Below are 21,560 nucleotides of genomic sequence, written 5' to 3'. Positions count from 1 at the left end.
GAGCGCAGGCGCTCTTCTCAAGGAACAGAGAGAGGAAATGACGTATGACGTCAGACGCAGCCTTTCTGGGCGAAATTTGCAACGGCGCGATTTTTCAAAATGGAGCCTCGCAAGGAGGGAGTTTCTCCCCGACCCCCCTAGAGGGGAAGGACAGGCCTGTGGACCGACAACCGTAGCGACAAAAACGCAGACTAGGCGGTCATGCGATAGCGGTAACGGATTACACGAAGGAGTGAGAGCATCGCCTTCACCATGGCGACCTGCATCGGCGAGAAGATTGAGGTGCGGAACGGCCATTACACTACGGGCGGGGCGGGGAAAAAGGATGGGCCTGGCCATTCGCTCCTTGGGGAAAGATTGCGTCCAACCATTATCCGGTCAAGGAGAGGGAGGTTTTCTGAGTGATCCAGTAGTCACATCTCACCTATCATGACAGAAGTTGCGCAAAAGCATCACTCTTGCAGAACCCAATTGACGATCAATTATTACCGGCTCGGGTTCCTTTCCTAGAAGATACTTCTTGAGGTTCTTGGTGGAAAAGGACCTCATTCTTGCCCCGCATAAACGGATAGTTGGGCGAGATCCTAAAACTGTTTTATTAAGCTCGACTCCAGGTAACTTCCTGGACGCGTCTTTGTTTTCTAGTCCGGAAATTATTGCTACTGCTTTCTTCCCAGATGCTTTTTTAAACTTCCGAATCTCACCCTGATTAACATCTTTGGGATCAATTGAGATCAGCCAGACTACCCTTTGTAAACAAAGCAAAATGTACCCTCAATTCCAAAATTTTAAACCTTTGGGGTTTAAAATAAACAATGGAAACAAGTTCAGTTCAATTATCCTATGCAAATTATCCCATGTGGAAAGCATTCATAGTTACAATATGCCCGTGGCCTATTTAATTGTAGAAATACTTTATGAAGCATGCCTTCAATTTTTCAACATTAATAGTTTAGATAATTGCAAATTACATCTAACAGTTCTGTGTATTAAATTCTATCCTAACCCTCTTAAATCATTCAGCTCCTGATAGATTTACACATGAAGTAAGCCATTTTGTTCAACTATGATTTGTTGAATAAGTTATAAGTGGTGTATAAATGAATCTCTGGTTGAAGTTAGGCTTGATTTCTGGTGAATTCATGGACGCTTCTATATTGTTTGGATTTTTGGGGGGCAACAACAAAGAAGTGGTTTGTGATTGGTTGATTGCTTGTGATTCCTACGTAGTTTAGTCTTGAGAGTTCCTGGAGCTGTCCTGTCCTAAGCAGGTCTAATCTTGCTTTGATTTTTAATCCAAAGTTAGCTAGGTAATTTCAATCATCACAATCTTACCTTCTTAGTGGTAAACTGCTGTATACTGAGATATACACAAACTACATTGAGCCACAAAGCATTCAACAATACAGTCCAGCAGGTTCTTCAACTAGTAGGTTAGTTTATAGTTCAATATGCGTCAGAAAATTGGATTGAGAAATCTACAGTTAAACCTCTTGTAAACAATAGGAATACTCAATACTTTGAGTGGATATGGACAACATTTTCCAAAAGCATGATCCTGAATTTACAGTTGCAGTTCTATACAGACTACAGACTAGAAGTTAATCCCTTAAAATATTATGAGACTAAATTATTTGCTATGAATTTAGTTCAGTTACTATCCTGCTGTTTTTGGCCATCTATCATTGTTTCAGAATCTACCAGAATGAATAGCAGATAGAAATGTAACCAGAAATTACTTCCAGTGTCGGAATTCTTGTGACATTCATGTATAACACTTTCGATTCCGCTCCAAAAACGTTCTTTGAAAACCAAACACATCACCTCTCTAGAGCAGGGGTCTCCAACCTTGTCAACTTTAAGACTTGTGGACTTTAACTCCCAGAATTCTGGGAGTCAAAGTCCACAAGTTCTAAAGTTGTCAAGGTTGGAGAGTGCTGCTCTAGAACAGCTTAAAGTAGCTACATGCAATGCCGGAAAGAGACATAATTGCTTAAGAATGTTGCAACAGGCGCTCCCTTTCCTACTGCAATATATTCAGAGACCCCACTCTCTCACCTTTTTAAATATTGAAACCCTCGTTGCTCTATTAGACATTACAATTACTTTCCAAGTGTAAGTCTGAGTACATGGTAACATTTCTAACTTCTCAGATCTATTATTTCTTTGCATACAATACAGGTAGTTCCCGACTTATGATGACAATTGAGCGCTAAATTTCTGTTGCTAAGACCATTGTTAGGTTAACCCCCCCTCATTTTACAACCTTTCTGCAGTTGTTCAATTAGTAAAATGGTTGTTAAGTGAATGGCTTCTCCATTGCTGTACCTTGTCAGAAGGTCACAAAAGGTGATCACATGACCCTGAGATACAACAACCACCATGAATCAATTGCCAAGTGTCTGAATTTTGATCACGTGACCTTGGGGGAATGCTGCATAGGTCATAAGTGTGAAAACTGGTTATAGGTTACTTCTTTCAGCTTCAGTTCCAATCTTTGAATGGTCACTAAATGAACTGTTATAAGTGAAGGACTACCTGTATTATAGATTGTAAGATAATTCTGTTTCTGAAAGTGATAAGAAATGGAAAGAAAAGCTGGCAGAAAGAAAATACTCCACAGGAAATACATATGTATGTTGGTCTCAATTATGCATGGATTGATGGTCTAGAAAATGAACTAACAAGCCTCCATTTGTTTGCAAAACCTTTTTTAATCTGTTTATTAGAAGATTTTTAAAGTAGACACCAGAGACCAAGCTGGAATATTTCATAAAGTTCCTGAGAATGTTTTGTATTTTATAATTGTATATCTGTGTGAACATGCACACATAGGTATATACATATACAGATCAGTTTTGCTGACAGGGATTGTCTAAAAGAAAAATGAATGTAAGAGACTAAATATTACAGAGGAACACATGTTTATGTGATATTGATATTACCTTTGATAATGCTCATGTGTTTAGTATGTAATTCTAAAAGTTCTTTGGAAGGATCTCTTACAGATTCTTACTTATGTCAATAATGCAACAAATAATCCCCTATTTAAAGTCATCTTTCAAAAAATTATGAAAGCACAGCTGTTTAAAAGATGGCATATGCCATCTTTTTACTAGCATTATTCTGTTTTAAGCTTTTTAATGAGTACAGGTATTAAGATCAGATTTTATGTTTGCAGTGTTTTAATAATTTGGGTTTGTACAACTAGCATATCACAAAAAATAGAAAACGTATTTGCAAAATACTCATATTCACACATTAAATTCAAAATGTCATAGTGCTTGTGTTTAGAAACAAAGTTTTAGTCTGATTGCAATTCAAGATTTAGAGTGGTAGAAAACTGAATCCTTGGGAAAACATGTTTAGCAGTTGCAGTAGTATGCTGAAACATCTCTCAAATCAGAGCTTTTGTCAAAAATTGGATTCTTTATAGGATTGTGCATGCTGGTATCACATATTTTATAAGTCATTATTGCAAATATGTAACAATTGTATAAATGATATAACATGTTCTTTTATGTTAAAAAACCTTAACTGCCTTAACTGGAACAGGTAGCTATGTTGGCAGATTCTCCTGTAGATTTTCTCTTACTCGTGTTTGTTGAAAATGCAGGATGGAATGTCTTTTGTGCTTACTAAACCTTTTGACATATCATTATCATATAGTCATATAGCCTTTGCAATCCAGCCATTACATTGGGGAGTATGTCTACAGCATGAATATTGTCAGATATCCCATTATATTTTGCTAGTAGTTGCAAGGTTTGACAGAATTGTTTCCCAAAGTATGAAGAGTATTTAGCCTGATTTTTTAAAATAAATCGGCAACCTATCTTACATAAATAATGTATTTGTTTTATAATACTTTCTAGTTTATCATAACCCTGATACAGGTAGTCCTTGACATACAACCATTAGTTTAGTAACTGTTCGAAATTACAAACAGTATAAAAAAATAACTTATGACCATTTTCATAATTATAACCTTTGCAGGATACTCATGGTCATTTGGACGCTTGGTCACTGGTTCATATTTATGATGGTTGCGGTATCCCAGAATCAAGAAAATATACTCTTTTGAGGCCTTCTGACAAGCAGAGTCAATGGGGAAATCAGATTCACTTAAGAACAGTGTTATGAACTTAACTTCAGTGACACACTTAACAACTGTCTGGCTTAGCAATCGAAATGCTGGGCTCAATTGTGGTCGTAAATTGAGGACTACCTGTATTTTATACTCCATGCCATCCTTAAATTCAGAGTGCTTTACAATCTAAAGCCCATCCTAGAACTGAGAGGAAAGAAGGGGAAGGAGTTTCCATTAGACAATAGAACGACAGCGCTTTAGAAAAGGCTGTTTTACTAAAGCTTTAGAGAATTGTCCTAATCTCTAATATACACATACAGGTAACTTGTAGCAGATTTAAAGTCCCTGCTTCAGATGGGTCCAGGCACTCGCTTCTTTCCTGAGGGGAAGAAGGGAGGTCCAGACGCTCCTTTAAAGCATTGGGCTTGGTTTCAGAGTCTCTAAGTCTCAGCTACCGTTGAGATAACTTGACTCGGTTCGATCGGTTCTGTTCATTGCCTCACTCCCCGACCAAACGAACAGACTTTTCGGCGGCGCGGCAATAGCTTAAATCACCGCGGGATCCCAAGGGCCTGGGAGGGGTAGGGAGGGTGTTCGGGTTTGGTCCCCTCCGGAGGATTTCCTTGGCGGCGGCTGCTGCTGCTGCTGCTGCTGCTGCTGCTATGGAAGCGGGTGATGGAAGCCGCGTCTCCCTTGGGAGCGGGAGAAAGGGCGGCAAGATCGCTCGTCTGCATAGCTTAAGCTTCAGACTACTCAGTGGGCTCGACTCCCGGGCAGGATGCCGCAGTGGCTCCTCAGTCTTCTGCTCTCTCCTCTGCCGGGCGACGGCGTATCCTGCGCCGGCATGTCCCATTGCTTGCCTTGTGAGAGCTCCATTAAGGTAGAGCACTGCCTAAGCAAAACCGCGGCTCTAAGATGCCTAAGATTTTTCTCCGAATTACTGACGGGCTACTTCTCGCTTGGAAGGAAATACACACACACACACAGAGAGAGAGAGAGAAAGAGTGTGTATCACGGCAATTGTGCTGAGAGAGAAGTGTTGAAGGAACGGGGTTGCGTTAGCATCCCCCCCCCCACACACATACCCAAATCGGGAATTTCCATGGGTTTACGAGATTACAAGACTTTTCATTAGGTCTTTATCTCTTATTAATGCGAACAAGGAGAGAGTTGAAGGCTTCTATAAGCAACTTTTGAACTCTATGCAATAAGAAAAATTAAAAAGCCAGCAACGCTGTAAAGTTTATAGAACAAATGTTTGTAGGCTGAAACCTACCATAGATGCAGTGTTGCAGTCATATTTGCATCTGGTAAATCTTTGCCCTGGGACACAGAAGCAGTTTTTTTTTTCTTCCAGTATTATAATATTCTTACTTGGCCCCAGATTTATTTATTTCTAAATATTTCACTATTTTTTATTTTATTTTAAACTGTTAATTAAATGTTAATACAGTTTTTCTGTAAAGATTCATTTTCAGAATGGGAAAATGTGTAATGTAGCATATTAAAAAGTGGCTAATATTGGGTAAACAATAAATGAGATAATATGAGATTTTTTTTTCATTTGTAGGATTTCAAGGTAGGGAACCTTTTGGGCAAGGGTTCCTTTGCAGGCGTATACAGAGCTGTATCCTTGAAAACTGGGCTTGAAGTGGCTATTAAAATGGTAAGTGACCAGCAGAACAATAAAGAAACTAATCGATTAATAAATTCCACGTTTCATGCTTGTTATTCTTTTATTTGCACCAGTGTGGCTGATTTCTGACTAGGATCTGACACTGGTAGAGTTTTAAAAATGTTACTAGTTTGAATGTTGTCCTTCCGCATCTACCAGTTTGGAAATGGTTTATTGCCACAGAAACAGTGTAATAATAGTATGTCACATTTATAGCCCAGTCCCACCCGATTGCTGTTTAAACTTAAAAACACAGCCAAACATGTTTGAGGTAATAAGTTGGCTTTTGTTTTATGAGAAAGTTCATTATATTTCCATATGACTTACAAGGTATTCAAAGCAATATTTATATCCAGATCCTAACGATACACTGGAAATAATGCTATTTTGATTCAGTTCATGTATTTCTCTGTGATCAAACATGAGATTCTAGCACTTAAACTCATTCAAAACTGTGGCTTGAGAGTAAAAAAGCAGTCTGTACCTGAAATAATATTATTCATTATACTGTTAAATGTATTTGCTGATTCTATCTTATTTTCACTTTTGTATATAAGCTGAAAAGATTTGTTATCTTTTTTAGATCGACAAAAAAGCTATGCACAAAGCTGGTATGGTACAAAGGGTACAAAATGAGGTGAAGATTCATTGTCAACTGAAGCATCCCTCCATACTTGAAGTAAGAAATTACCTTTAGAACTTGGATAATTAGTAATTAATAATTAAGGTTTTGTTATAACTATTTATTTTTTCCCTAGTTGTATAACTATTTTGAAGATAGTAACTACGTGTATTTGATCCTTGAGATGTGCCATAATGGAGAAATGAGCAGATATTTAAAAAATAGGAAGAATCACTTTTCTGAAGAAGAAGGTAAGATTGCTACATTTTGATTGTATACAAAAATATGTGCATTTTAAAACTTTTACATAAAAAAATCCTTACTTGAATTTCAGAAATTGAAATTTCCAAATACTTCAATGCATTTATATGACATGTAAATATTAATTTTGTACCAGATGCAAATTCACAATTAATATACAACTAATCTCAGCTTGAGAAACAATTCAGAGTTTATTATTAGTAATGTTTGCACAAAAGATATGAGATTTCAGAGGAAAAAGTCAGCAATTGTTTTGCATGTAGCATAAACTAAATTTTGATTCTTTGCTTTGTTCTATAAATCAGAAGCTTTTGATTGAGATTGGTAAGTAATAGGAATAGCACTTATATACTGCTTCATAATGCTTTATAGCTTTCTCTAAGCAGTTTACAGAGTCAGCATATTTCCCCCAACAATCTGGATCCTCATTTTATTGACCTCGGAAGAATGGAAGGCTGAGTCAACCCCTGAGCCAGACAGAGCTGAGATTTTCTTAATTCCTACCTTTATGAGTTCTGTGAATGGGTCAGCTTTCTCTCTGAATGTATATGATATATATTTTGCATGAGAAAGATTTAAGCAACGTGTATCTCTATTTGTTCCATACAGTTCGGAACTTCATGCATCAAATTATTACAGGAATGTTGTATCTGCATTCTCATGGAATACTCCATCGGGATCTTACACTCTCTAATCTCTTACTCACCAACAATATGAATATCAAGATAGCTGATTTTGGACTTGCAACACAACTGAAAATGCCACACGAAAAACATTATACAATGTGTGGGACTCCTAATTATATTTCTCCAGAAATAGCTACAAGAAGTGCACATGGGCTTGAGTCCGATGTCTGGTCTTTAGGATGTATGTTCTTTACTCTTTTGGCTGGAAAGCCACCTTTTGATACTGATACAGTAAAGAACACTCTGAACAAAGTTGTACTAGCAGATTATGAAATGCCAGCATTTTTGTCAAGAGAGGCTCAGGATCTCATTCACCAGTTACTTCGGAAAAACCCAGCAGATCGTTTAAGCCTTTCATCTGTATTGGATCATCCTTTTATGTCCAGTGGTAGGTCAGTAAGAAGTAAAGATTTAGGAAACGTAGAAGATTCAATGGATAGTGGAAATGCTACAATTTCTATCGCTTCCACTGCTTCTCCCAGTGTCAGTACAAGTGGCTGCTTAAAAGAAAAGAAAAGACTTTTAATCGAGCATCCGCTTCCCAACAAAATGACAGTTTTTCCTAAACACAAGAGTGCTAACAATGTTGCAACTGGTTGTGGAAGCCCTCACGACAACCAGGGACTTCCAGTAAATGAAGTTGTCAATATTGGAAGGGGAAGAATAATGCAGCTAATTGAAGAAAGACCTCATTCACGCTATCTCAGGAGGGCCCATTCCTCTGAAAGATCAGGCACATCTCACAGTCAGAATTCAGAAATATCAAGTCAAGTGGAAAGGTGCCAGTCCTTGGAAATCCTCCCAAAACCAAGACAAGGACTAATAGAAAATACAAAAGATTTTTCTCCTGCAAATTGTCACGATTTCCCAATTCTATTTAAGGAGGACTTTCCCACTAACTGTGACTCAGTGGAAAAACGTTTTTCACCACCTATAAAACAACAGCCTTGGTAAAAATTGAAATCTTATTTTGATTGGGTTTAATTGGGTTTTCTGTAAATGTATTATCTTTCTTTTACATAATGATAAGTAATGAATCTGGTTTGCTAATACTTTCATTGCAGGTATAATATTAGAAATGTACATTTCAATGTATCCAATTATATGGACAAATGTAAGCTGAAACCCTTAAATGTGGTTTAAAGAAATAAGCCAGCTACTTTATCAATTTAAATACAGATTCTATCTGAAATAGTTGTTTATATTGTAATATGTTTATTTATAATCTATCCCATTAAGTAAATATTTAAAGATTAGCAAGTTTTACATGCATTTTAATGGAGAGTGCTTATTTTGTTTTTAGTTCAGATTTTCCCTGTCCAACAAAGCCTGACAGTGCTTTCTTAGAACTGAAAACTCAGACTGAAACAATGCAGCAATGGCTTGGAGATATACAGCTTGGTGGTATGGATTTATTTAATCTGAGTACATTAAATTTGTATAAAACAAGTAATTCTTACAATGAAAATTTGCAGGAAAACTTTGTGGACATATCCAATAAAGATACGTAAAAAATAGAAAATTGTTTTGGGGGGGGGGGGGTTAGAGAATATGGGGGAGGTTGTTTTGAAGAGTAAATCTGCTCTAGAGGAAGAGGAAGTTGCTCTTCTAAGCCTGTTGTGTATAATAGAAGAAAGACATAATTCTTGTATATATTCAAGCATACATATATTGCAATATTATAGGAAGTTGCAATTGGGACAGATAACATGTTTGATATTAATATGAGTCACTTTATTATTTTCAAATATTTGCAGGAACAATTAAGACATGTATAGTTTAGGGGCGGGAGGTGGGTGGAATCACAGGGAACATACTTTATAGCCTCTGTCTTTATGTCTGAGTTGAGATAGGTATGTTCATCCTTAGCTGAATCCCAAGTTTGATTCCTTGATTATAATGCAGAGTTCTGGAATGTAGGAACTAGCTTTTACTTGATACAAAATGTTTCGATGTTTGAATGAAAACAAACTGGTGTTCTGAATAGATCACATTATAATTTGAAAATAAGAAAAAAAGAGTAATAACTACTCTTTCAACAAAAATTAGAATTGTCCACATGTGTCCTTAAAATTTGTTACTTTAATTCTTAAGTAATATTTTTTTTATCTTTCAAAACTAAATTTTTTATTCTTTTCAAAAGCTTAGGTATTGCCTGGAAATATATATATAATAAGTAATTAGCATTAGTTTATATGTGAGAGGGGGGAAAAGAATAATAGGAACAGACGGGAAGGAGTAGTTTTCTTTCCACTGCATCACATTACAGCTGGAATTGAAAGAATACAAACGTACAGCTGTAATTTAAAACTATGGTAGTTAAATCTTAAGCATCTTTAATTGCTAGGAAATCCTTGGGGAATTGAAACCAAGGATAAACAGTTGGGATTATCTGAATCCTTGGATAATGCTCTTTTCAATTCTTGTTCTTAATTGTGTTTCTCCTTTGACAGAAGGTATATGTTTATTCATATACTTTATCAGGATAGCTGTTGGGATTTATTTTTACCACTCCCTATCCATATGTGCTTATCTTGAAAGGAAGAACACATATAATTAGGTGTCTAATGCAGAAGACTGACAGAAATCTGATCAGGGCATATAAACGTTGAATACTGGAAAATTAAAATTAAAATTCTAAGTATTGTCAATAGAAATATTATTGCTGTTAATTGGGTTTCTTACTTGGGAAAACCAGTAAGAAACCCCGTTTATCAGTTACATTAATGCATACATACTGTATATGCTATCTTAATCAGGTAATTTAAGGGGAATTGAACTTTGTTGAACATTTTTATATTTGAATCAGACATTTAGGTTAAAATTATATGCTGTATCAGTTATGAAAGAGTTAACTTCATTTTTTTTTAAAATTGACTCTTTTCTTTTTTTAAAGGAAAAATTCCATAATGCATTTCCAAAATGATTAAAATGTTATTTTGCTACCTCAGTTCAGGTATCAGAACCTTCATATAAAATAAATGAGGATTGTCGGTTCTATCTTGGTATGCCTCAAGAGGCTATAAAGACAGCGAGAAATGGTTCACAAAGTAAAATTTCTCCTGATTCTGCATCAACTGGGGGACCACAAGAATTAAGAAAATATACCACTAGACTTCCAAGTAAATCTGAAAAGGCCCTGCTATCACCTGCATTTGGTCTCCATCTTGTGTCTGAAATCAAAAACAGAGACAAAGAATCACAGTACGGACACCCAAAACCCCTCCTACGAAATATCGTCTCTCCTCTGAATACTCATAGACTGAAACCAATAAGGCAGAAAACAAAAAATGCTGTGGTAAGAGCTTTGTACATTTCTAAATAATATCTTTGCAGAAATAAAAAGTAAAATAGAAAAGTAATACTATTATAGAAATTAGTTAGAAACATAATGTAATTATACAGATATACCCTGTTTAAATGTGTCTAAATTGCTAAAATATAAAATAGTGTTTATGATTAACATTCATTTTTTCTAAAATACTAAACCCCCAAACATTAGCCACTGCATGTGACTAGCTCTGTTCTTGCATTGAGTTAAAGTAGGTGGGTACAAACAATAAATACATAGATTCAATTTATTTCTGTTGCTTGCAAGCAAAGTGTGCATACTTAATTCTCAATGCTACAAAACTTGTACCCTCAGGATTTCCCTCAGTGGAAATACAAATTGAGTAATAAGTCCTCAGTGGAATATGAAAGTACAATTACTGTTGGCTGATCCAGCATCTTTATGCAGATAAATTTCTGTTCAGATTCAGTATCTAAAAAGATAAAACTGGTATACTCATGGTGCTTAGTAACTATTTTTTGAAATAACAGCAACAAGTATAACTGACTTCAACGTTTCCAGTGCAGTTATTGGACTCAAAAGGCTTCCTTTCAATCCTTAATTTTTAATTTTGCATCTGTCTCTATTTGAATGCTATTGTTTTATTTTTTTTCCTCTCATCCTTATTTCAAATCTCTTAGTTTAACTCTCATGATATTTTTCCATTGATCATCTCCCTTTATTCTACTAATATCCATGTCTAATGCATTGGTTAACATAAAACTATAATTCGTTTTTAGTGGCATACAAGGATTTTTTTCTGTTTAGGTTGATAGCAATATGTAATATATTATAAATAACTTTTTGGCACTACAGATATACATATTTGGTAAAGGAAGTTTTTCTTTAGATTTCTATTTATTTTGTTGATTTTCAACATATATTCTAGGTGAGTATTCTAGATACAGGAGAAGTATGCATGGAATTTCTAAAGGAATATAATTCACAGGAGTTTGTAAAAGAAGTTCTAAAGATTTATTGTGATGGAAATGAGGTAACTTAATTTCTATTTTTTTCTAATTTAAATATTGCTAAACTAAATGTTTATGCCAACATTATCATATTATATAGAATTCAGCTGAAGTTCTTAAGATCTCTAAATCTGTGTCTGTAAAATTTGCAGAAGATGTTGATCAGTAAAGATAACAAAGCATTCTAGAGCAAATAGTTTGAATTGAGAACTTACGCAGTTTTAATTTAAAGTACTCTTTATTGCCTAACTGTTGTTTACTTTATAATTTAATGAGACTGTTTTCCTGTATATTAAGGTCACAATTTACCATCCAAATGAAGGTATAGGTGTTCCTCTTAATGACAGACCACCAGCATCTCCTGAGCACCTAAATGTATATAGTTTTGACAACTTGCCAGGTAATTATAATTTCTTTGAGTCATTTAGACTTTTTTTTCTTTTAAGATCTCATTTTTGGATGGAATTTGTGACAGGAATCAGATTGACACAGAATGAAACCAGGAACAAATGGAAATGATCGAGCAGCGTGTATTAGTACCCTGCTGATTGAGGATAAACCAGTAATCTAAAGAATTATAATTTACAGTGATGTCTTTTAAAGTTATAGAATGTGCAATATAATCTTGATAACTTTCCATTTTTTCTCAGTTCATTCATTCAGTTTCCTACTATCCTGTGTGTCAGTAGGTATATAAATATACACAGCTCTATGTATGTAAGTGTATATGTATCTATATGTGTGTGTGTACATACATACATACTGGAATAAACATTAAAAGTTGTTAAAGGACTTTTGCTAATACTATCCTTGAACTAATTGAGATCAGAATTTCTGTCACTAAGTAGTCATTAGGTAAAAAAAAAAACATAATGCAACTGCATCATTTAGCTATGGTAATTATGGTAGTCCCAGTTGTAGTCATTAGGCCAGGTTCTCATGATTCTGCCTGTCGCATTTCTGTTTCAACTCTCCTCAATCTCTCTACCTCCCTCCATCTCTGCCCTTTAGGCATCCTGCATTATCTCTGATGCCCCCAACTGACTTTTCCTATTTTCTTCTTCCTTCTTGCTATGGGGGCTTTGTCAATGCCGGCTTGCTGCCACTGCCTCCCCTTTTTTGTCCACTGGTTTCCTGGCTAGCCTGTCCCACTACAAACAGCAGTCTTGGCCCCCTGCACATTCCCATCAGCAGGTCCAATCTGCCTGCTGGGGCTTGTTGTGCCAGACATGGCTCACTGCCTTCTCTGCTGCGAGCCCTGCTCCATTAGTCTTAGCCCCCTGCCTGCCAGGGACTATGCACACATGCTTGCCTTCACTCCTCACCATTGCCATCTCTATAAGAGTACATGTATTTACAGCCTGACCAAGCAGCCTCTGTTTAGCAATAAACTGGCCGAATCAAATAGCTTCAGTAGGAAGTTGTCCTGCACAGAATGAGTCCATTGTTGACTACTGTCACTGGTAGCAGTTTGCCAATTTCAGGCAAGAATGTTCCAATCCTGCATAAAGATGCAAGGGGTACATTACCCCTAAGTTAGAGCAATTTCTCTTCCATGCATTATGTTAGACAGGTGCCACTGAAGTTTCTTTGACTTTTATGGTTCTTTGGACAGAAGCTTGTTATCTTGACCTGTCTCTAGGAATAACTTTACTTTTTCACACTTCTGTCATCCTATTATGTTGTCTTTCTTTCCCTTTCCCTCCCATAGTTTTTAGGTTACCCATCTTAAATATATGATTCCAGGCAACTAACAGTATTTAAACACAGAATTAAACACATAGCAAATCAGTAAATGACATATATGGCTGTCAAGGTAGAAAATCAACCCACACATCAATAGAAGTAGCTGTGATATGGGTTCAACCACACACTTGGCTAAGTAGCAAAGCCAAATCTTCACGACCTTAGAAAGATTAGCAAGCCAAGTTCCCAAAGGAATGATTTTATTAGGAGCACTGCATATTACTTCATAGAGGCTGATTTATTTATTCTGGCAACCTATTCTTTTTCAAGTGGTTTTAGTAGGCACCATATTATTTAAAGTTTACTGCCACACATTTTTTGTATAATAATAACTAAGGTTGCCACAATGATTTGTGCATTTTCTTATCAATTTAAAATAACAACAATAAACATAAATCTGTATCGCAATGATATTTGGAATTTTGGCCCATAGGAGATATATCAAAACAAAGGAAGGAACAGAAATGAAATGTTGATTTCAATGATTTATGTATAAAGAGCATAGGGAAAAATGTTTTTCTTAGGTTAAAATCAAGATATATTAGCTTGTTATAAGTGAAAAGATAAAGTGAACTGTAACAACTTTCTTTCTTTTAGAGAAGTACTGGAAAAAGTATCAATATGCTGCCAAATTTGTGCAGTTGGTAAGATCCAAAACACCCAAAGTCACCTTCTATACAAGATATGCCAAATGCATGTTGATGGAAAATTCGGCTCCTGCAGATGCGGAAATTTGTTTTTATGATGGTACATGTCCTTCAGTTCTTCTGCACATTTCCTTCAGCTGTTAAGTTTGTAATAAAACTATTAGTTGACCATGACTTTATTCTGCTAATAATTGTTTAACTTGTGTATTTTAAAGAATTTTGCTAGTTGATTCATCATACACTAAATATACTAAAACTCTTAACTGAAATTAATATATTTGGCTATAATATACAGGGCACTACTAAATATATTTTTCTTGTGCTTTTCTACCAATAGCACGTAGACTTATATACCGCAATTTTTTGTTTACATAAGGAATTTTTTGTTTTATGATATTCATAAGTGATTGTGATTATTATAAAACTTGTTTGAAAATTAAATGTTAGTATTCACTTTTTCTTGACTGACTTCTGCGTGCAATTGACATGGCCATGTGTAATTCGAAGCCCCTTTAAGTAGCCTTCAGAATCTCCACAATAGCTGAAAACTTCCTTTTCAGAGAAGCAAAGTTAAAATCTTTTTTTTTTGTAGTTTTCAAACTCCTTTAGCAAAATGTCCACATGCAACTGATCACTGGAGGTAATCCTCAGGTTACAGTGGCAACAGGGACTAATTTTCTGTTGCTAAACAATTGTAACGTGCATGTTGCATCACCATGTTGCTTAGCAATGGCAATTCCAGCAGTTCTGGTTGCTGTCAGTGAGCCAGGATTTTGGAGGACTACAACTTCTGACTTTCTGTTAGACTCTCCGTTGATTTTATTTATCTATCAAATTTATATTTTTATTTATTAAATTTCTATGTCGCCCATTTTGCTGTTACAGCAATTTTGAGCAGCTTATAATAAAAGATTTAAAAAGTGGTAAAAACGATTACAATTAGAAAAATTGAACACGGTGTTAAAGCTTAAAAGATTATGAGCAGCTGTGGTGGGGGGAAGGGAGGGAGAATCTTCTCTATCCTGTCAGACACCCCCCCACCATAGCAGGTCCCCGTTGGGGTCCCAGGCCAAGCAAACAAAGGCAAATTTGGGGGGTTTTACAAAAGGCCAAGAATGTGAGGATGGACCTTATTTCCGAAGAGAGAATATTCCAGAGGGCAGGAACCACAGTAAAATAGGCTCTTCTTCTGCGCCTAGCTAGCCAAAATTCTTTTGCCTGCCTACATGATCCGAAATTGGCCCTTTCCACTGGAATGAGTGGGGCGGGTTAGTCCTATTGGGATAAGGCGATTCCTCAGATACCCTTATATAGCTGCCCATGTCACAAAACACATGATTCTGGGCAATGTAACGGGGGGGGGGGTATCAGAGATCGTGATCATGTGACTGGGAGGATGCTGTGATATCTAGAACTATGAGAACCATTCATTCAGTGCTGGCATAATTCTGAATGGACATTGGAATGAGTAATCATAATCTGAAGATTATAAACTATTTCCTAACATTGAGTTAAAGTCATAAAAGAGAACTTCTATTCCTGTGCAATTTTTTTGTAGGAAGTTTTGAAGGCAGTGAGCAACTTGTATTCCAAGGATTTTTTTCTGCAATATTTATTCTGAAGGCAGACAAATAGCATTTGTGTTTTATTCTGGTACTGGATAATAAACTGTTGTAAATTTTCAAATGTAATTTTATTTTAATATACATTGAAGAGTATGAGAGTACATTTTCTCTGCTTGACCATTTTTTTTCCTTCTAGGGGCAAAAATACACAAAGCGGCAGGAGCAATACGAATCATTGAAAAATCCGGAAAAGCCTATACAGTAAGAGAAGAAAATGAAATTTTACAGAAGGATATACAAATATATGTGCATCATGCCAATGAGGTGAATATTCTTTGTTTTTTAAAAGGTGGAGGTGTGAAATTATTTTCCAAATCATCTATTTTGTTCCAGTTCTATGTTTGTGGTTGAAAAACTAAGAAGTTGTGATAGACAGTTGGGGCAAATGAATCAATGAAAAATAATGTCAATTGGTCAGTTTTAATAAATCGATCAATATCAGATATATAGCTTTAAATTGCCTTTATAATATAATTATCAATACTTTCCACTGTTATTGCTATTGTCCACTGTACTTTTCCATCATAAAGGAACAAAACTATATTATTAGTGTAATTTTAATGTGCCTGTATATATATACATTTCCTTATTTTAATAGGCTCACCGCATTTGCCTTGCACTAGAAACTGCCATTCTGGCAGAAGAAAGAAGTGAAAGTGTTCCATTTTTCCCCATTATTGTTGGTCGGTAAGCTGTCACATTTGGTGTTCTTTATTTTCCAACACAACTGCTTCTCACATGGCTGACACTTTTTCAGAGATTTTCATTTATGCTTTCAAGTAGAGCTAAATATATCTTTTCTCCATCTCAGTAAACCAGGAAATCCCGAATCTCCAAAAGCTTTATCAAGTATAGCCCCATCTTTGATGAGTACAGCTTTGAAGAGAGATGTTGCCAGATCTGAATCTTCAACTCAAGCCTCTAACATTAACCTCTCTGTAAGTAAGCACATGCACAATCATTCTTTTATTATGAGATTTTTAAAAAAATGTACTATAAAATTAAATTTTAATTTTGGTAACTACCCAAGATTTTTTAGAGAGACAATGGCAATGGTGTTGGGGTGCATAAAGACAAGATTAAATTCTTGGCACATATAGTTAATGAAATTAAATTATTTTGTTAAATGTTGAAACCTTTGGCAAAATTTGATCTACTATTGCAATTTTATATTTTCATGAATACCTTTTAGATGTGCTATGAAGGATCTGCATTCACAGAAGCTACAGCTGAATCAAAGAGCTCTTCTGGTAGCTCCAATGACTGTGTTCCACATTCAGCACAATTGCTAAAGTCTGTCTTTGTAAAGAATGTTGGCTGGGCTTCTCAGGTGAGTCTGTAATTCACTCAGAAAAAACCCCAGTCAGCTTTATATGATCAACAGTGGAGGAGAGAGCAAGTTACAAATTGATATATAAAGATGTAACTCTGTTCTCTCTCTGCCCGTGTTTTTATATTTGCTACAGATTAGGCTGTAGTTAATAGTAGAACATAATATTACCATTAGTTTCTTATTGTACTTGAGATACATAAAAATTGCCAGGATTACATTGCATAAGAATAGGTACATGAGCCAGTATATAATTAGCCAAAAAGCTGATTACACCTTGCCCAAATAGTAGGCAACACTATTTGCATTGAAAAATGAATGCAATGATTTCCATCCATCTCAAGTTTTTGTCTCCAGTGGAATGAGTTTTTTCTCTGAATAAATTCCTACTTTGAAACAAAACCAAATAACCAAAATACTGGAGATTGCTTCTCATTTAAACCTGAAGCCAAGTCCTAATTATGAAACCACTTTAATATAAGTAATGACCTTACAATGTGGGATCATTTTTTGATAATCAATTTTGTTGGAGTGTCAAATTTGCATGGTCATGGAGTTGTCACGTGAGATATCACTACTTTTTCCCCCTTCACTAAACCAGGTGTAGGCGTGACCAAGCGTATGATGCATCTTGCCTGTGGGCCGCAAGTTTGACATCCTTGTTGTTGAGTGATTAGGTAAACATCTATTTTATAGATTTCCGTATGTGAAATAATATTTTTTTTCCCTTCTAGTTGACAAGTGGGGCAGTCTGGGTTCAATTTAATGATGGATCCCAGTTGGTTGCTCAGGCTGGGGTTTCTTCTATTACTTACACATCTCCAGCTGGTGACACAGTTAGGTATGTATCAGTTTTGTTATTATTAACTAATCCTTCAATAAGTATCAGTCTCTGGACTTTATATTTTCTCATTTGATTTCTAAGCAAGAGTGTAGGGACGTATGCAGTATACAAGCAACATGATTTTTTTGTAGTCAGTGTGTCAATTTTGATTTTAAAAATTACATATTAAAATTTCAGTTTGCAAATTCTGATATGTTATTTTCTCCACTTGTTTTTCATCAATTCAACTATCTGTTCTACTGCTACATCTATATTATTTTTAAAACGCTTTGACAGATAAAACTGTTACATAATAAAGTATTTTTAACAAATCTGAACTAAAATTAAGAAAAAAGAAGAAACCCCCGTAAAAACAATAAAAACAGGAAAAGCACTAAACAATAAAAATGTTGTGGGTATGTGTGTGTGTGTGTGTGTATATATATACACACATGCATACATACATACATACACATACATACAAAGAGAGAGAGAAAGAGATTTAAATGTCAAATTATTCAAATGCCAAATTATATTTGAACTATATTTGAACATTGAACTAATTCAGAGGCCTAGTTGAAAAAATTAATTAAGCCATCCTTGGAAGTGTGGCACATTAATGTTTTCTAAGAGTATGGGAGCCACTTTTTTACAAGCTCATATTATGCTGTAAGCCATTTTGTTCAATCTGAACATTTTATAAATGGACAGTCCTCCAATTACACAGTAATCTCCAGCTTTTTGATAGGATAATTCATGTTCTGACAAGTTATTTTCATGAAAAGACTAGGAAAACAGGGAACGTATAACATAGTTCATTAGTAAGCATTTGTTGAAATGTGACTTGAAATGAATGCTTTGTTTGCCATGTTTCACTCCTCTTCAGTTGGAATTATTGAGTTGAAACAATCTGTGAAGGCTGATTTATATATGAACCAGTAAATGTGATTAAAGCAAATTATAATAGCTCTAAATTCTTAATTCTTAGACAAATTAACTTATTTAAAATCACAATTCCTGATTTGTATACAATGACAAAATAGGAAACTGCTAGTGAACTAAATTTTTTATTGACTCCTCCTGCCTTTGCTTTGGGAGGCAGCTGGATAATTGCTTTCTTACAATATGCATATACACTTGTGCAGAAATCAATGTTCTAAAATTATCTGCAAATTCATCTAGTGGTTGTGTTTTAACATTAAACAACAAAAAGTCATGTCTCAAAACAGCAGTTGAGGAATCAATTTTAGGAACTTCCAATATTTAAAATATATTTATGTAGGAGAAATGTGAAAAAATGTAACCTATCTATGGTTAACATAACTATAATTTACTCAATCCTGTTTTTTGAATTTGTACCATACACCAACCACATGTTATTGTCCATAGTGTAGGTTATGTATGTAGTGTAGGTTGACCTGTATGTGCAAAATACAACCATAACATATAATTGTTAACTGTTTTATTCCCTTATCCTTTGTCTGAAAGTGTGGTTTAAATTAGACCATTAGTTTAATTTGTTAATGAGATAATAGCTCTAATCAGAACATTTAATGCAAGAGGTTAAAGCTTGTGGACTCCACTTTGATGCTCTTCTAACTTACTTTTAATAAAACAAAATTAGAAGACTGGCCTGCTGCAAAGCAAAGCACAAGCTTTCAGCATATTTAGTGGGAGAATGCTTTAGGGGCTCCAGAAAGGTACTTCAGAAGAGAATAGCCTAGGAGGCTAGTTCACAAATGAGTTCTTAGTAACTGATTATGCCCATCACCATAGTTGTCATTTCAGGAGTTTATCCTTCACATATGCTCACAAAATCCAGTATCATCTGGCTCAATATGGTTGTTTATCCATTTTAAATAAATTAAATGAATTAGAAATTACCATCACTTAGCAAAATCTGGAATGATTTTTTTTTTTTTAACCTTTAGATACATGAGTAATTTCTGGCTAATTCTGCCCCATAAATGAAGATCCTGCTTCCACAAGTTATTCATGGGTAGATTAATATCAGCTTTGCTAAATTCTCTTCAGTGCCTCAGAATATTGTAAAGAATCTCTTGTGCTTCAGAGATCTCCATACACTTTGTAGCAGAGGACAAACATTCTGAGTTATCACTATAGATTATACATCCTATCTGTCCATTGTACCAAAACATGGGAATCCATTGTCAAACCATTTTATGTTTTCACTGCAATTTAATATAAGTTTGAGAACTAAAACATAGCCTCTCCCCCAAATAATTGCAACAGAATTCATTATGATTTTGGTCCTTCCCAGGTATTTAGTGCGGTTCTTAATGTAAGATTATTTCTCTTATATACTGGAATGATGTAAAATAAAAGGTACTATCCCAAAATATTAAAATTGGAATATTGGTATCTTCCCAGGTATAGAGAAGATGAAAAACTTCCAGAATTCATCAAAGAAAAGTTGCACTGTCTATCTTCCATTCTGGTAATGTTTACCAATCCAGTTGGCCCCCACTGACAAACTGCGCATGACAAATTTAAATAACTTGAATGAAAATAAATTCTTTTTATACTCACAGTAGTAGACTTTCTTCAAAAAACCCAGACTGGTTTTTCCTGACTGGACTTGATGTATAAGTGTTCTACTTTTAAAACATTAAAACAAAATTACTTGCATTTTATGTAATTTATAGAAAATCCTGTAACCATCTTGGTTTTCTCCCACAAATGTATATATGTGCATGTTCTGTTTTCGCAGCTCTCAAGAAAAAAAAACTCCTCTGCTATTGCAATCAATATATGCCTGTAAATATTTTGTATTTTATGCTATTTTCAGATATGAAAATTATTGTTTTATTATTGTTTTATATTTTTGTAACTTTTTATGAAATATCCCTGCAAAAGTGTTAAAAAATAAATGCAGTGATAATTTAGATCCCTTGATTTATTTAACACAAATGTCTTCGTATGCACAGTGATACTAGTGTACTAATAAAACTCTAATCTACAGTAGAATCCATACGTTTTGTACACTTGCATGCACTCCAAGAAACAGGTTTATAACCATTCTAGTGTATTTAATTTGGGAAAGAATCCTATTGTGGCTGAAACATTCCTGAGGATGTTTTTCTAGAAACTATATATAGATTTGTATTATAGTTTAAAGAGAAAATGAAGGTTGAAACAGGAAAAATAGAACTAGTATAGTAAAAAAAAAGTTATTAAGCCAACAAGTATTTGTCTTATTCTCTTTGCATTGGAAGTAAAAGCTAATATGGAAAAAGAAAACAAGGCTGACAAAAGAAACACCCCTTCTACAGCACTGAAAGTGTTCTGGAGAAAACAATAATCTGTGTCTCAATTGTAAAAGTTTCAAAATAAGGAGAAAGCGAGTCAGAAAATAAAATATAATTTAAGCAAATTTCATCACAGACCCGTATTACTTAGCAGATATGTGGCATTATTTACTTATTTACTTATCAGATCTATATTGTATTTAACTGATCAATAAATAAACATTACATATAATACAGACTTATATATTTATAAACAACCATATCCTAAGATGTTGAGGAAGCAGCACAGCACATTTCAGAACATCAGACAGGATTAATTGCCATTTCTCTCCTCTAAAACTTTTTAACCTTCACTGTGAAAACAGAAAGCATGAGAACTTTAATATTCTCAATTGTCTTCTTCGTGAAGATCACTGTAAAATACATTGTTTCACAAATTTAAAAATGAAAAATAGGAGGAATTTTTACTATGGTGACACAGTGC

At 34.9% G+C, this 21,560-nt stretch overlaps 1 protein-coding gene across 2 annotated transcripts; it reads left to right on the top strand.

The window, feature by feature from the left end:
* Positions 1-56: 56 nt before the first annotated feature.
* Positions 57-21,198, top strand: PLK4 (polo like kinase 4). Of its 2 annotated transcripts, none has more exons than XM_026698018.2 (16): positions 57-282; positions 5,661-5,756; positions 6,349-6,444; positions 6,524-6,638; positions 7,258-8,284; positions 8,638-8,738; positions 10,286-10,632; positions 11,555-11,659; positions 11,934-12,036; positions 13,980-14,129; positions 15,791-15,918; positions 16,253-16,341; positions 16,466-16,592; positions 16,847-16,984; positions 17,719-17,825; positions 20,199-21,198. In XM_026698018.2, the coding sequence occupies exons 1-16, from the start codon at positions 253-255 to the stop codon at positions 20,296-20,298; spliced, it is 2,859 nt and encodes a 952-aa protein (XP_026553803.2). In that variant the 5' UTR covers positions 57-252; the 3' UTR covers positions 20,299-21,198. The 2 variants fall into 2 exon arrangements, with proteins under 2 accessions (XP_026553803.2, XP_087792280.1); XM_087936154.1 differs by lacking the exon at positions 57-282 and adding an exon at positions 4,739-4,970.
* The last annotated feature ends 362 nt before the right edge of the window (positions 21,199-21,560 follow it).

Source organism: Pseudonaja textilis, chromosome 6 (assembly GCF_049901715.1).
Source record: "Pseudonaja textilis isolate UNSWEBS1 chromosome 6, rPseTex1.2, whole genome shotgun sequence".
In the NCBI taxonomy this organism is placed as follows: domain Eukaryota; kingdom Metazoa; phylum Chordata; class Lepidosauria; order Squamata; family Elapidae; genus Pseudonaja; species Pseudonaja textilis.
Note: the sequence above shows the minus strand (reverse complement) of the source record. Positions and strands in the feature narration are given on the sequence as shown.